This window comes from Notolepis coatsorum, assembly GCF_963971535.1.
Source record: "Notolepis coatsorum genome assembly, chromosome: 20".
Taxonomy (NCBI): Eukaryota; Metazoa; Chordata; class Actinopteri; order Aulopiformes; family Paralepididae; genus Notolepis; species Notolepis coatsorum.
Window position 1 is genome coordinate 17131994 of NC_140184.1, and position 16121 is coordinate 17148114.

A 16121-nucleotide genomic window follows, 5' to 3' on the forward strand; every position below is an offset into this window, starting at 1 on the left:
TCTGCGTCAAATAGTACTTAAAATATTGATGAGGATCTGTTTACTAACACATTTACAACTCCCCAGTGCAGCCAGAATCATTTCTTTGCAGCAGGTTCCTGCCACATGCATGTCTCTCTCTACGTCACACAAGATCCAACAACCTCCATAATCTTTATCTCTTCCTGTCCGCCAGGATACAGACTTCCTGGGGCGCGAGGCCCTGCTGCAGCAGCGTCAAGAGGGCGTGCTGCGGCGCTTCGTCATGCTGGTCCTGGAGGACCACGACACAGAGCTGGACCTGTGGCCCTGGTGGGGGGAGCCCATCTACTGCAACAATCAGCTGGCCGGCACCACCAGCAGCAGCGCCTACAGCTACACCCTGGAGCGCCACGTCTGCCTGGGCATGGTCTCTCCCCCGACGGGCCCCGACGGGCTCCCCACCCCCATCACCCCAGACTTCATTAACCGCGGTGACTACGAGGTAGACATTGCTGGCCAGCGCTACCCGGCCAAGGCCAAGCTGTACCCGTTCAGCTCCCTGTTCACGCAGCAGAAGCGCCGCAAGGATGAGATGGAGCTGAGCAACCTCCAGGTCAAGTGAAGCGACGGAGGAGAGCTTTAGTCCCCTTAGGGGGTTGATCACCGGATCCACTCCAGCACTTAACGTTGTTTATTCCCTCTGTTGTGCTCCCCTGTCTTGAACGCCTAGTGCCAACCAAGCCGTTTTCCCCAGCTCTATGTCCCATGCAGGTGGGTGTAATGCACTAAAGACCCTTATCCCCTCACATCTTGAGACCTATTTCCTCCCCCATTTTTCAAAGTGCAATATTCAAGACACCAAATGCTCTAGCTGTGTCAGTCACACAGGTTTATATGTTGAGACTGCTGCTTGTTATTCTTAAATGCACTTGCCCTCCTACGTGTCGGTCACCATAGAACCTACACTGGTCTGGCCAGCTCAACGAGTCCCCATTTAAAAAGATACAAATAAAAAATACACTATCAGGGCTATCCCTAAATCAAAATCGCTTTATTTTTTTGATTATATCATGCCATTTCCCCCACCCACTGAATGTGTCAAGCTTGTGAGCATTTGTAATGTGTTGAACATTATCTTAGCCATTATTTATGTTTTGCAGTGGTCTTGAGTAGGCATCGCTATCGGGATGATATTTTGTATGTACGGACACTGTTGCAGTTCAGTAAGTTGGCTTGTGTTTGAGTCCTTGGATATATTTTATTGGTGATGTTGATTTTATCTCTACCTAAGAATTTTGGTGTCTGTGTACAGAAAAAAAAAGTGTTCGGTAAAATATCAAATAAAGGGATGTATTTTTGTATAGTCAGTCTAAAAATCTCCAATATTTTGCACCACACATTTTGATTCATATAGTTTTGACTTCTGTGAGTTTAGACTTACAGTGTAACTTAATTGTGTACAGTATGGTCAATTCTTACAGTTTGAACACCTTTCTCCCTGATGTACATCACGTCAAGAATGCTCCAATAATGTCGTGACACTAAGTGCATTAATCAAACTTACGGTAATTGTACTTTAGGTGATTTCCCAAACATCTTGTACATTTAAATGACAATGCAAATGGAGGACAGGACACACATTTTGGAGGACATGAAATCCCAGTGGCCTTGTTCAGACTGAGCCTAAATATTTTTTTCAATATTTTTTGTTGGCATATCTAGATTGTATCCAGATTTGATTTGAAAAAGTCTGGACAGCACACATCCATATGAAAATGCGATATTTTTTTTGGCAAATCCATGCATTTTTTTATTTGACTCAGTCCGGATGCTCTGGCTGCTCAAATCCAATTTCAAAGTGTATTTTGCAATGTCAAATCCAGAGTGACGGAAGTGCATCAGAGCGGCTAACGTTGAATGTTAGCTAAGCCAATCCATTTAGTTATGTAACGATACGCTTTTGTTACAGTACCTAACATTACCAACTCTGTAGCAACTTATGCTAACGTTAACGTTGGTAACGTTACACAGCGTTGGCTAACAATTAGCTATCGTTACATGGGTGTCGACCACTGTTAACGATGTGTGTGGTAATTTTAGAGGAAGTCATGATGCACTTTATCAGCTGCCTTTCTGCTTGGTGGGATTCGAACTGGTGGCTAAATTGCCACCTTTAAGCAAAATAAGGCAGCCATACACACGGCATACTGTACAGGGTTTCTTTTGTAGCAAATGGTTCATACATTTTGAAGATTAGTATTTAGGTAAAAACAATCAAAGGTGAACAGTTATCTGTAGGATGCTATTCATTGCAGATTTGTAGTTTTGCTGGTAACTTGAGTCATCATTGTAAGTTTTACTCATGCATATTAATGTTATTCTCTAATATATGTCTTGTGTTTGCCATTTGTGTCGACTACAGTTTATTGTATGTTTTTAAATGTGTTGACTGATGTTTAATGTGTTTTTTTTTTTATGTGGACCCCAGGAAGACTAGCTGTGCTTTAGGTTTAGGGCACAGCTAATGGGAATCATAACAAATAAACAAATGAGCCCCCATTAATGATGCCGCTTAGTCATCCTAACCTACAGTACCCCACAATGCAAAGCTTTTGCTGTTTGCTATAGTGTTAATGGTAAACACCATATATCTATAACCACTAGAAACCCTGATGTGGAGCACACACACCCAGAGGGCTAACATTTAACAATAGCTAGCAAAGGTTAGAGCTAACGTCAGCTACCAAATGTTGCTCTACAGTAACACTAACTTTTGTTAATCAAAGGCGGTTTTGATTAACACTAACCATTTTAATGGCTTCAATAATACAGTCCCTCATTGAATATTCAGAAAGTAAATTTTCTTCCAAATTTGAAAATTGCAAATCCTGGTTCTCATATCCAGTTTGCAAAGGATTTTTAGTTAAAATGTAGCATGTTTTCGATTGAATTGAACCCCAACCCTGTTAGTCTTCTCATCTGTCTACCTAAATCAAAGTTTATTTTTCTTGTAATGCTTTTTTGGGTCATGCATTCTATTGTATATTAAAAACCAACAAGTGTATATCCCAATATACTATATATATAATATATATGCAGCTGCTGTTGAATAATAGTGTGTGTATACATAGCTGAAGCGAGAGAGCTGACCCTTGGTGTCGAAGGCTGCTCTGAATGTGGGAAAGAGCTCCACATTTGAGTTATGTATATTTTAGATTGGTCATTGTTTTTGTAATGACTTGTACGTGACTTGTGTGCTGAAGCCGCAGCCTCTGAGAGAAGGCAGAGGGTAACTAAGGAGGACATACACAAGGGTCAGTGTTTTGAATGTGAAACTTGACTGACTTGAACATGACCACTAGCCTACTTTTAAACGATTTCCACGCCAGTTCCTGCCGTCTACACTGCTATACTCAACACCCTCTTCTCCATTTCATCAAAAGGTTGGACATTGAGCTTTCATCTGTGACGGTGAATTGAAGCCTTTCGAAGCTGTTACTAACCACGGTGACAGCACAGTAAGGTTAAGCAGAGTCAACTTCCGTACCATTATCTACATAACCTCTAGACCGGTGACTCAACTGGTGTGATGAGGCATGCTGTGTGGACTGAGCACAGGTGTGCCTTTTAAATTTAGCTCAAATCAGTGTCAGACAAAATGACATTAACATTGGAATTAAATCGAATTGGCCTCTATCGTATGAGTTAATTCAATTCGGGCAGAGTGCCAGCAGCTCATTGCGTCTTGTGCTGTCGTGTGAGGCTTTGGGTGACACTTTCAATCAGGAATTTGTTGTGCCTTGCAATTTTGTTGCTTCAATTAAGTGTCCCCTGCACTAAAAACACAAGACCTGCTGTTCTAGACATGTCTAAACTACTCTGTTGTGTTTACCGTGGCCAGATGTACTCCCGCTATTGGTCACTAATTTCAGTTTAGGGTTAACATTCAGAATCTTTACCAACTGCACCTTGAATTATAAAATACCCCCCCAGTGATGTTTAACTTTGTATAACATTGACACTCAAGATTTTTTTTTATCACTCATTAGAAACATGGTTGTTGTTCCCCACCCATCAAACACTTACACATTTTGACAGATGGTGTTTGTGTGGTTTATTTGTGCGGTTCCATTCTTTCAACCGCTAGCCTCCCATGTTGGATTGACCTGTGATCTGTTTTATGTGGTCCTGCTGGCTCTACTGTTGTACGCCCCTTTATTCATGTACAGGTGTCGGTAGTCTGGTGTACTTTACTATAAATAAATAAAGAGGAGCCGATTCTTAAAATATCCTTTGCTTGTCCATTCTCTTTTAATTACAGTGCTATAAATGTCACGACTACCCAGATAAGCTCACATTTTGTCCACATAAATAGTGCAGTGTTTTCATCAGGCTCTCTGGCCCTTGTTGCTGTTTGTTGCTAATTAACCGAGTACAAAGCACCTGGAGGAAGGACATGCATGCTTATTACCATGTCGACAAACACTGTATAGCGGGTGTTTCCCCCAGGTAATTAATCATCTGTGTGTCACAAAGGAATAATGTTCAAAGAGCAGAACCATATTACGAACAGAGCACTTTATTAACATATTGTGAAAAGACAGCTTGCTCAGTGAGTGCCCTTGTAGTTGTTGAGCAACTCACATCCTTCTTGCTTTACGTGGGCGGCAGCCATTATGAGGCACAGGGGTGTTGTCTGTGATGGACACCACATCCAGGCCTCCCTTCGTCAAACCTTCGATCGCAGACTACGGGCAGGAGACAAATACATTCATCAGAGTAAGACGTGGACAGATTTAGGTATTAACGTTTGTCCAGGGCTAGGGTTCTACAAAACGTATCAGAGAAAGCATTTTTGGTTCATTTAAACTAAGTTTGACCTTAGTGCGTTGGTTTCTTACAGGTATGCCAACAGATTTATTATTGTACAGACGGGTGTGACTAGAGCAACACCCCCACACGACATGGACTGTGTTCCAGGCTTACGATTTATACTCACCAAGCGTCCAGGGCCCAGACCTTTTACCACCACACGCACATATGTCACTCCCTTCGCACCGGCTTTCTGTTCAGAGAAAAAGAGAGGCGTAAGGTAACAACATGCTATATGTTCTGTGGTAGGAACAAATAGTACTGATTATGTAAATAATGTCAATAAAAGAATCCGGGAAATCAAAACAATCTAAAGATTGTTGTTTGTTTGTTCCATTTGAATCACGGCTAGGTCAAATAATACAGCTTTACCTTTTCCAACTGGTAAAGCTGTATTCTTTACCAATATTAATTACATTCTCCAATAAACTGACCAGGGAAATCTGCCAAAACAACAAATCACTTGTGTTGCTTGTTGAAACACAAAGCCATCATTTGCACTATGATAAACAACTTCATTTTCTTAACAAGCTTATTACGAGAGAAGAAATCTATTTGAATTTAGCCTATTAAGCAGCCATCATAAAACAATTGCAAAGCTAAAGTCTTGATGAGCTTTCAGAATGAGCTACTCTTCTCACTCACTGAGTCTTTAATGAAGGCTGATCATTTACAACTGAGCAGTATGCTTAATATACTAATGGAAAACAGAGCATTACATGAAATGAACATACGCTACAGCCTTGACTCATTTTAATCAGCATGTCACATTATGGTCCCGATGTCTTCTTGAGGCAATGAGACATACTGTAGTCTGGCCTCTAAAATACTGCAGTGAAAAAGCCCCAGATTTGTATCCTTGTGTGTAAACGGTGTCTAAACTGAAAATATATTCTAATAGTTGTGGGCAGTCATTTGAATTTTTGAATGCATCCAATTATCTAGAACTGATGCTAGATTATACAAGGACGCTTTGGAATCCCGGTCACTTGAACGTTTCTCATTTTGAATGGGCTTAGCCCTGTATTTAAATGTACAATATCTCCGTCTTGTGAACATTTCAGTGGTTTGAAGCTAGGTTTTACTGCCATGCTATCATGTGACAAATGAGTTAGTGTGGTGAACCTTTTGAAGCGTTAAAAAATCCTCATGATTCGGCAGGATTCCTGTGACAGATCCTGTTAATTTACTATCCAGATGCTAACTGTATCATATCCCCTTCCAAGTGGTTTAGAGGAAGATAAAGACACATACAGTAGCTTATGGAGCTCTCTGAGAGCTACGATGAGGTGGCATTACCGTGGCAGCAGACATGCCCGCTATCTGAGCAGCGAGGGGAGTGGACTTCTTGATGTTCTTGAAGCCCTCTGTGCCACAGGACGTCCTAGCCAGGTAGAGTCCTGCACTGTCTGTCACCTGGATGTGTGTGCTGGCGTGGGATAGTTAACACAGTCACAAAAATAAACGGCTTAATGGATGTATTGCAACTGTAAGACTGGATATAGGTATAGCATGTATGCATTATCATCCATATAGGCTGTGTTGTGTGCATTGTGCTGTGAATGTGTTGAATGTATGCTTTTTCTGTACTTGTATAATGTATTCTGTTTCTGTTATTACATGCGATTGTAATGCTTTAGAGACTAAGGAGTAGCCCATTAGGGCTAAAATAAATACAAAATACAAAATCAAACTAAGTAGTCTGAAGTGGCCGGCACACAAAAGAGGGTTTCTGTAGACCTATTTTGAATGCATGCATTTTTATGTATTAGACAAAGACATACCATATGTGGAATTAGATTAGATTAGATTCAAATGTATTGTCATTATAGAGGACAAGTACAGTACAACGGAAATAAGTTGGCCATCCAACCAGAGTGCAAATGTAGCAGTAAAGTACAACAGCAATATACAATGTACAGGTGATTAAACTGGATACAAAATATACAAATTAGTACTACAGAGTGTAGTGCTAATCAGATGTATGTACAGAGTTGTAGAATAATAATATACATATTATGTACAGTGATACAGGTGTAAAGACAGTAAGGTAGTAGTCATACTGGCGTAACTAGTAAGAGTAGGATATGTACAGATAATATAGATCATTATCTACAGATATGTAAAAGGACTATGTGCAGGTAAATACAGACAGGTGTGGATACATATGTGGCAAGAATAAATATATATATTGTATATATATATATATGGTATATACAGCATTTGTACATTCTATCATACAGAGATATGGGTTATATGCAGGTGTGTAAGTAAGTAGGTATATAGAGGGGTTATATGCAGGTATATTCAGACAGATGTATATATGCAGTAAATATAAAATACAATCAATATTACACAAGAGGCAGGGTGTATAGTAATTTGTACTATAACCACTAGTATATTATAAGATATTCAATACACTGTGCTTGACATTATACAATGTATTTACAGTGTGTTTAGACACTGTGAAACAGTAGTACCAAACCACGATTACATGTTGCCCAGTGCTTTGGCACTGTCAATCACTCCATTCTGATTGACAAGCTAAAAGCAATTGGTTTTGATAGTCTATCAGTGAGCTGGATGCAATCCTACCTGGAGGGGAGAGAACAGATGGTGGAGGTAAACGGTACCCTATCCCCCCCCCCTCACAGTGAGCTGTGGTGTTCCACAAGGAAGCATACTAGGACCGCTACTGTTCCTAATTTATGCAAATGACATGTCGTCAGCTTGTGACTGCAACTTGTTCCTGTTCGCGGACGACTCAGCCCTGCTGGTCTCTGACAAGAACAAATTACAGGTTGAAAAAAACCTCAGCTCGGAACTAGGCAATATCTGCACCTGGCTCGCTCACAACAAACTATCATTACACCTGGGTAAAACAGAGTCCATTCTCTTCGGTTCAAATAACAAACTCAGCAAGGCCGACCGCTTCTCAGTTACAGTGGGTGACAATATTGTCACAAGGAAAGATGAAATTACATACCTAGGTTCCATCCTAGAGGCAAATCTTTCCTGTGACAAAATGGCATCCAATGTAATAAAAAAAGTCAACCAACAAACTAGATTCTTGTACCGGATCTCCTCTCTGGTAAACAAGAATACCCTGAAGACTCTGGCAGGAGCACTCATTCAAGGGTACTACGACTATGCTTGCACCTCATGGTACCAAAGCACCTCAAAGGCACTAAAAACAAAATTAGAAACATCACAAAACAAACTGGTCAGACTACTGCTTGACCTTACTCCTAGAACCCACCTCACCCCTGCCCATTTTGACAACCTAGGATGGCTTAGAGTAGACGACAGAGTACAGAAACTTGCAATGGGCCTGATCTACAAGATACACTACACGACTAAGGTACCCATGTACATGTCAAAATACTTCCCAAAGGTCAGTGAATACCACAACCACAACACCAGAGGAAGCTCAACAAATCATGTTAAACCCATTATTATTATGCCATATCAATGTGGAACGCCCTACCCACAGCTGTAAAGGAATGTGAATCACTACCCAGTTTTAAAACCACTCTCAAGGAGCACCTACAAGAGACTGCAATTCGAAACTGGCCCCTGTAAATGTCCTAACCCAACCCCCTCCAATGTACAGTAAATGTCCTAACCCAGTAATACACAAGACCCTCTTCTTGGAACCAAGTAAGGTTTAGTCGATAATCCAATGTAGTTACCCCCACCCCGCCTACCCATCCCACCCACCCAACCACCTCCAATGTACAGTCCCCCCCCCCCCCACCTCCTCCAATGTACAGTTTCTTCGTCAAATGTTTTTACTCTTTTTGTATCACAAACAGTACTGTATTTGTAAATCTGGTATGTCATAAATGTATAGATGTAGCAGTACTGTCCATCTGTATGTTGTGTATGTCATATATGTTATGATGAATTGAAAATGGGGGACCCTGATGTAAACAAGACGAAAGTCGTTCTCTGGTCTGCATCCCCTTAACTATTGTGTGTATTGAGTTGTACTGTATTGTACCCATTCTGCAATCTGTTAATAAAATGTTCAATCAATCAATCAATCAATCAATCAATTTCACATTATAAAGGTACCCACTTACTTGTTGTATGTAGCTTTAATATGTGCAATTGGCAACTCTTCAAACTTCTGTCCACCCCATTGTAATGCACTGTCTTCACCGGGCAGCGGTGGATAGTTACTTCAAAACAAAAATAACAATATCTCATCAATTTCTTTGTATTTTGCAAGAAACATAATATGTATAATGTATTTAAAGTTCAAGAAAGGTCAAGATATTCAAGGTTCAACCAGTCAGAATAACATTAATGTGAAGAGTGTCTGTACCCAGAATCTTCTGATCTTTTCCTATGGCTGGACGTGGATGGTTCAACTTCAGGCTCTTGGAATCTGACAGCACTGGAACATACTGCTCGCTGAATCCCACCGTTGCCCCATCTGTAGACAGGGACACACAATGCACACTCAATGCATTACTGTCATCATCATCATCATCATCATCTTCTCCCTCTTCTTGCAGGGAGCAATATAAATGAAAATACCCATCCCTCTGAAGTTGCAAATAAGGTCCTTCCTTTAAATTGTCTTGGTAAATTAACGTTATCGCAGGAAAATACGAGCTACCGAGACCCTGTTTGTACCACAAACAGTACTGTATTTGCAAATCTGGTATGTCAAGTATAGATGTAGCAGTACTGTCTATCTGTATGTCGTGTATGTCATATGTTATGATGAATTGAAAATGGGGGACCCTGATGTAAACAAGACGAAAGTCTTTCTCTGGTCTGCATCCCCTTAACAATTGTGTGTATTGAGCTGTACTGTACCCATTCTGCAATCTGTTAATAACGTTTTCAATCAATCAATCAATCAATAAATAGAATTGTAGCACAGTAGAACCCTGTAATTATAGAGTAGGTTACAACTCAGAAACATTCACAAAATAAACATATGACATGAATGACAAAAATGCACGTTTTTTTGTTGCATACTGCTGAGTTGATGGTCACTAGAAGCAGAAACCCTGACTTGAAGGATCTGCCACCTTGCTGATTGATTGATTGAAAATGTTATTAACAGATTGCAGAATGGGTACAATACAGTACAGCTCAATACACACACAATTGTTAAGGGGATGCAGTGCAGACCAGAGAAAGACTTTCGTCTTGTTTACACCAGGGTCCCCCATTTTCAATTCATCTTAAATGCTAACACGTAGCATTTGGCTTAGCAATCTCCTATCTCCCAAAAACAAGACACTTACGGAAAGACTCCGGTGTTCAAAGACCCCGTTACTGGTTTGCAAGCATTCCGTACAGAGTTAACAAATAGACAACTTAATTTATACATGATGATGCATCTATTCAATTGAAGCTAATTCGACAGCTAATGGTTCTCCTCACAACAACAAACAGTGTGTGTGACATTGAGTGCGATGCGGATCCCCACAAGTACATTGTCCGCCAAGGGGTATATGGAAATAATGAACATATTTATGTTGCGGTTATAACTACGTGTCTGAAATATATATATATATTTATTGAAAATATATTTTTAATTAATAAATGCAGTATCCTTAATGATAAAGGATAACATATTTAGATGAAACAAGACTCCATAATATTTAAAGCTCCCCTCTATGTCAGAATAATCTCAACCCGTTTCGTACAGCATTCTGGGAAATCCAACATGTCTGCCCCCTGTGTGAGAATGGCGAGTCGCCCTTTACTGCGATTTATTAATTATTGTGTCGGACGACAGGCAGCGATTAGCAAAACGTCCGTTCGTCAGGTTTCATTCAGTTATGCTTATCGTGCAGCAACACTCCAGAAGACACGAAGTGAAATAGAACGCGTTGCTTCTTCGCCATGGAAGCTGATGGCAGCGGTGTGTCTCCAGAGGCTACCTGTCATCTCGCAAGATCGGAACCCAATGGAAGAGCAGTTCACTGAGCTCATGCTGCGGGTAAGCAGCTCAAAGACACAACACGTTAACACATAATGAATTGAATGATTAATAATTGATTTCATGATTAATATTGTCGGCTGTTCACCACCTTTTTCTCCAGAGCATTTTTAATACATGCATCTTTCACTCATGATCAAAACTGCTAAAAAAATTTCATCAATGACAAAACTGAGGAAAACAAAAATAAACCATGTGAACTTTGGAAATTACTCAATAATCAACTAGGCTGCAGTAAAAAACTTAAAACCAGGTTCTCAAACATAAACATAAAGACGGACAACACGCTCATCACAGACAAGCTGGATGTAGCCAATTACTTAAACACTTTCTTCACAAACATAGCCACAACACTGGTAAACAAACTACCCTCCCACTCGGGGCATTATGGGGTAGAACACATAGTAGCATACTACAAGAACCTAGGCGTCCACAAAGACGACTTCAAACTGGAAATCGTAACTACAGATGAGGTACTCAAAAAACTGAGCGCCCTCCAACCGAACAAGGCCACTGGCCATGACAACATCCCCTCAATTCCTCAGAGACTCAGCAGCCGCCATCACCCCAGTCATCACACACATAATAAACCTCTCCATAAAACAGGGACACGTCCCCAAGGACTTCAAAATTGCGAGAGTAACACCCCTGCACAAAAAGGGCAGCAAATTAGACCCAGGCAACTACCGCCCTGTTTCTATCCTTACATCCATCTCGAAAGTCATGGAAAAAATAGTATACGAACAGGTCGAAAAGTACCTTGCGGAAAAAAAATCTAATCTACGAATTCCAATCTGGCTTCAGAACATCCCACTCCACTAACGCGTGAATATTAAAGGCAACCAACTTGTGTTCGGCTTTTCTCTGATTGGCCCCGCCCCCACGCGCAGGCAAGCGCACGTCCCAAATGAAATCCAAGGAGCAAGCGAGCGGCAAGCGAGCGGCAGGCTGCTGTTCCAACCAACTTGTGTTCAGCTGCGGTAGCAGTGGACATACAGTACACCTCCTATCTATGTTGGGATTATGTTTGGTCATGACAAAACAATAAAAATCGCTGACAGAGCTCTCATATTTGCGAATGCATAAACTATATCTTAAATTATGGCGGATATAGTTTATGCATTCGCAAAATATGAGAGCGCGCCGCTGTCATTGAAGACCGCCGCTGCTGCTGCTGAAGCTGTATCAAGCCGGCGGCGGTGCACGGACGCCGGGGAAAAACCACCGCGTCGCCCCGCTGGCGCTTCAGGCTCAGCAGCCTCCACGGGCGAAATAACATATAACGTTACAGTTCCACACTGATGTACAGTGAGTGTCTAATATGGCTGTCGCGAAGTCATGCCTCTCCCTCTGAAAGCCCATCCACGCTGTGTATCATAGACTACCAGATTCGCACTCGTGTATAAACAAAGCCCATACAGTTATGAAATGCGCTGAACTAGAAAGCGTAAAGTTATTATGTTTCGCGTTCCATTGATTAACGCCATTACCTGCTGTGCTGTAGGAAGCAGAGGTACAGTAAGTTACAGTAGGTGTAGGTTACATGTTTAATCAAAGCCCATACAATTTTTCATAATATTTCAAATATCATAATGATGTGTTTTCTATATTATATCCACAATCATTCATCTAAAAAATTGTATGGGCTTTGATTAAACATGTAACCTACACCTACTGTAACTTACTGTACCTCTGCTTCCTACAGCACAGCAGGTAATGGCGTTAATCAATGGAACGCGAAACGTAGTCTATGATACACAGCGTGGATGGGCTTTCAGAGGGAGAGGCATGACTTCGCGACAGCCATATTAGACACTCACTGTACATCAGTGTGGAACTGTAACGTTATATGTTATTTCGCCCGTGGAGGCTGCTGAGCCTGAAGCGCCAGCGGGGCGACGCGGTGGTTTTTCCCCGGCGTCCGTGCACCGCCGCCGGCTTGATACAGCTTCAGCAGCAGCAGCGGCGGTGCTCTGTTGTAGGAAGCCCTTCAATGACAGCGGCGCGCTCTCATATTTTGCGAAGCGATTTTTATTGTTTTGTCATGACCAAACATAATCCCAACATAGATAGGAGGTGTACTGTATGTCAAATGTCGGTCATGTGGTGGAAGTGTTTAGTACAGTCACACAACAGAACACCGCTGTAGAGTACAGTCACACAACAGAACACCGCTGGTTCGACCAGTGCTTTTGCCGCGTCTCTCTTTGCGCGAGGGCGTGTGCTAGTGGATTGATTGATTGGCCGTGTGGCCAATCAGAGAAACGCTGAACGAAAAGCTGAACACAAGTTGGTTGCCTTTAATATTCACGCCTCCAGCGACACATGCCTTCTCTATTTGAACGACCACATCAAACAAGAGGTGGATGCGGGCAAATACTGCGGCATGGTCATGCTGGACCTACAAAAGGCCTTCGACACTGTCAATCACACCATTCTGATTGACAAGCTAAAAGCAATTGGTTTTGATCAGTGAGCTGGATACAATCCTACCTGGAGGGGAGAGAACAGATGGTGGAGGTAAACGGTACCCTATCACCCCCCCCCCTCCCAGTGAGCTGTGGTGTTCCACAAGGAAGCATACTAGGACTGCTACTGTTCCTAATTTATCCATCCTAGAGGCTAATCTCTCCTGTGACAAAATGGCATCCAATGTAATAAAAAAAGTCAACCAACAAACTAGATTCTTGTACCGGATCTCCTCTCTGGTAAACAAGAATACCCTGAAGACTCTGGCAGGAGCACTCATTCAAGGGTACTACGACTATGCTTGCACCTCATGGTACCAAAGCACCTCAAAGGCACTAAAAACCAAATTACTCAAAACAAACTAGTCAGACTACTGCTTGACCTAACTCCTAGAACCCACCTCACCCCTGCCCACTTTGACAACCTAGGATGGCTTAGAGTAGACGACAGAGTACAGCAACTTGCAATGGGCCTGGTCTACAAAATACACTACACGACCAACTAAGGTACCCATGTACATGTCAAAATACTTCCCAAAGGTCAGTGAATACCACGATCACAACACCAGAGGGAGCTCCACAAATCATGTTAAACCCAGATTCGGCACAAACAAGGGACTAAACACGTTTCACAATTATGCCACATCAATGTGGAACGCCCTACCCAAAGCTGTAAAAGAATGTGAATCACTACCCACTTTCAAAAACACTCTCAAAGAACACCTACGGGAGACTGCAATTCGAAACTGGCCCCTACAAATGTCCTAACCCAGAGTTGTACAGTAAATGACCAAGTATGGCTTTGTCAGTATTCCAATGTACAGTGTACAGTGTGTCCCCCTCACCCCCCACCCCCCCCCCCCCCCACCTCCCACCTCCAATGTACAGTCCCCCCCCCCCCGCCCACCCCACCTACCCAACCTCCTCCAATGTACAGTTTCTACGTACACTCTTTTCTGGACACTTTTTGTATCACAAACAGTACTGTATTTTCAAATCTGGTATGTCATAAATGTATAGATGTAGCAGTACTGTCTATTAGGGATGGGTACCTTTCACATTTGAACCGATACCGGTACCTGTGAATCGATACTGGTACCCAACGGTACCTTTTTTCGGTACTTTAGTCTCAAGAAATGTAATTTACCTACCTCAGTCGTAAAAAAAAAAATCCAAACTTCAACAATTTCGACAGTTTTCGGCTTGTCATTGCTCCGACTGCTTTGTTGTTGAATCAAGTCAAATCCTAGGTAAGCATATATTGTGCGTGTGAACGTTGACATGAAAAGAAAAAAGTTTAAAAAAAAAGTTAAAAAAATAATAATAATACAAATCTTTTTTTATTATTATTTTTTTTCGGTTTCTCACTTGATTCGATACTCGGTAGTACCGACGTGTTTCGGTTCGGTACCTCAAAAGTACAGAATTCGGTACCCATCCCTAGTGTCTATCTGTATGTTGTGTGTGTCATATGATGAATTGAAAAAGGGGGACCCTGATGTAAACAAGACGAAAGTCTTTCTCTGGTCTGCATCCCCTTAACACTTTGAGTGCCGGGACACGTCTTCTCACGTCTTTGCTGGCCATGCTAAAGTTGCCGGGGGACGCTGTACAGCGTCCTTATATCAATATTTCAAAAATCTGCGATCGGATTCATAATGTCCCTCTGCTGGCCTGAGATCCACCAGCAGGACCCACTGAGCTCTCTGGCGGTTCAGGAGCGCCATCTGGTGGCCGATCGGCGCAACCGCTTAACAGGAAGCGCAGTAGAGGTTTTGCTAGACGTCCGTATTGCTTCCGGCCACTCGGTATAGGTTCCGGCACTCTAGCTCGTCACACTACATAGCGATCGATTGCCAATAACTCGATAAACAACATGATTTGGACGTATATACCATTATACAAGCTGGAGATGGACCGGGTAATAATATATCCCATAATGATAAAATGTCTACTCGACGATGATCGCCCAACGGCGCGCGGAGACTGGGGTGAGTTTCAGCGTGTAACGTTACCGTCTTCGATAATAACTGATATTATCAACATTTGACCCACATTAGATGATTGGTATAACGCTGCCCACGGAATTATAAACGCCCCCTCGCCCATCCGGTCAACATCAGATGACGTGTAGTAACTTCTAGAAGTACGTCTAGTTGGAATTTTTTATATCGCGCTGATTGCCATCAAACTGTATTTCATCATCAATATAATGCATTTGGGGCTATATATCACGTTCTGGAGAAAGCTGCAGAAAGAGATGAAAACATACTTATACATTAGACCATACTTTACTATGAATATGTGAATGAAAAAGTTTAACGTTGCTACACAATGAACAATACATATAGGACTTTGAATGGGCCCTAATAATGGCAATGTAGCAATAGAATTTAAAAAGTTATAGCCCTGCAAAGAAGGGGACTTTCTCCATAGACAAATAGCGCTGGCAATCTATGGTATATCATTAATTTAACCTTAGGCAACCAAAGTGTTAACAATTGTATGTATTGAGCTGTACTGTACTGTACCCATTCTGCAATCTGTTAATACACTTTTCAATCAATCAAGTCATTGATTTGATTGATATATCAATGATCTATGATTGTATTTTCCTTGGTCTAAAAATCCATGAAACTGAACATAATCGTTTGAATTTCTGGGGAAATATCTTGCAGATTAACAACCTAAAATGTATTCCTTGGTCACTCGCTGTCACAAAGTATATGAACAGTACACAGGTCTTGGTTGTACACATACAGACACACACTTTATTTCCCACTCACTAGGCCACCCTTCACTTCTGTTCTCCAGGACAGTTTTTTTGGTGGGTTTTCAGCCCCACACTCACT

General features: G+C 41.7%; 3 protein-coding genes across 4 annotated transcripts in view; 2 read left to right on the forward strand and 1 right to left on the reverse strand.

The window, feature by feature from the left end:
* pdpr (pyruvate dehydrogenase phosphatase regulatory subunit) overlaps positions 1-2365 on the forward strand; it is a 53386-nt gene extending 51021 nt beyond the window's left edge. The window contains exon 18 of the mRNA XM_084337621.1: positions 176-2365. Within this exon, the coding sequence (XP_084193747.1) occupies positions 176-583 (408 nt within the window). The 3' untranslated portion in view covers positions 584-2365. The remainder of the gene's footprint in view (positions 1-175) is intronic.
* Positions 2366-4524: 2159 nt separating this feature from the next.
* On the reverse strand, positions 4525-10270 carry mrps11 (mitochondrial ribosomal protein S11). Of its 2 annotated transcripts, none has more exons than XM_084337245.1 (6): positions 10101-10270; positions 9164-9274; positions 8919-9017; positions 6133-6262; positions 4961-5026; positions 4525-4709 (listed from the first exon to the last, which is right to left on the reverse strand). In XM_084337245.1, exons 1-6 carry the CDS (start codon positions 10184-10186, stop codon positions 4602-4604), a joined length of 600 nt encoding a protein of 199 aa, XP_084193371.1. In that variant the 5' UTR covers positions 10187-10270; the 3' UTR covers positions 4525-4601. The 2 variants fall into 2 exon arrangements, with proteins under 2 accessions (XP_084193371.1, XP_084193372.1); XM_084337246.1 differs by having other exon boundaries at positions 4948-5026.
* Positions 10271-10527: 257 nt separating this feature from the next.
* The window catches only part of mrpl46 (mitochondrial ribosomal protein L46), a 31868-nt gene continuing 26274 nt past the window's right edge, over positions 10528-16121 (forward strand). The window contains exon 1 of the mRNA XM_084337182.1: positions 10528-10801. Within this exon, the coding sequence (XP_084193308.1) occupies positions 10547-10801 (255 nt within the window). The 5' untranslated portion in view covers positions 10528-10546. The remainder of the gene's footprint in view (positions 10802-16121) is intronic.

Bases quoted from the DNA above. Each gene is read 5' to 3' on its own strand.
- mrps11 (XM_084337245.1), bottom strand. From the start codon at position 10,186: ATGTATAAATTAAGTTGTCTATTTGTTAACTCTGTACGGAATGCTTGC. The intron at 9,275-10,100 runs GTAAGTGTCTTG...CCCTGTCTACAG, and splicing joins TTGAACACCGGAGTCTTTCC to ATGGGGCAACGGTGGGATTC. The intron at 4,710-4,960 runs GTGAGTATAAAT...TCCTGCCCGTAG, and splicing joins GTCTGGGCCCTGGACGCTTG to TCTGCGATCGAAGGTTTGAC.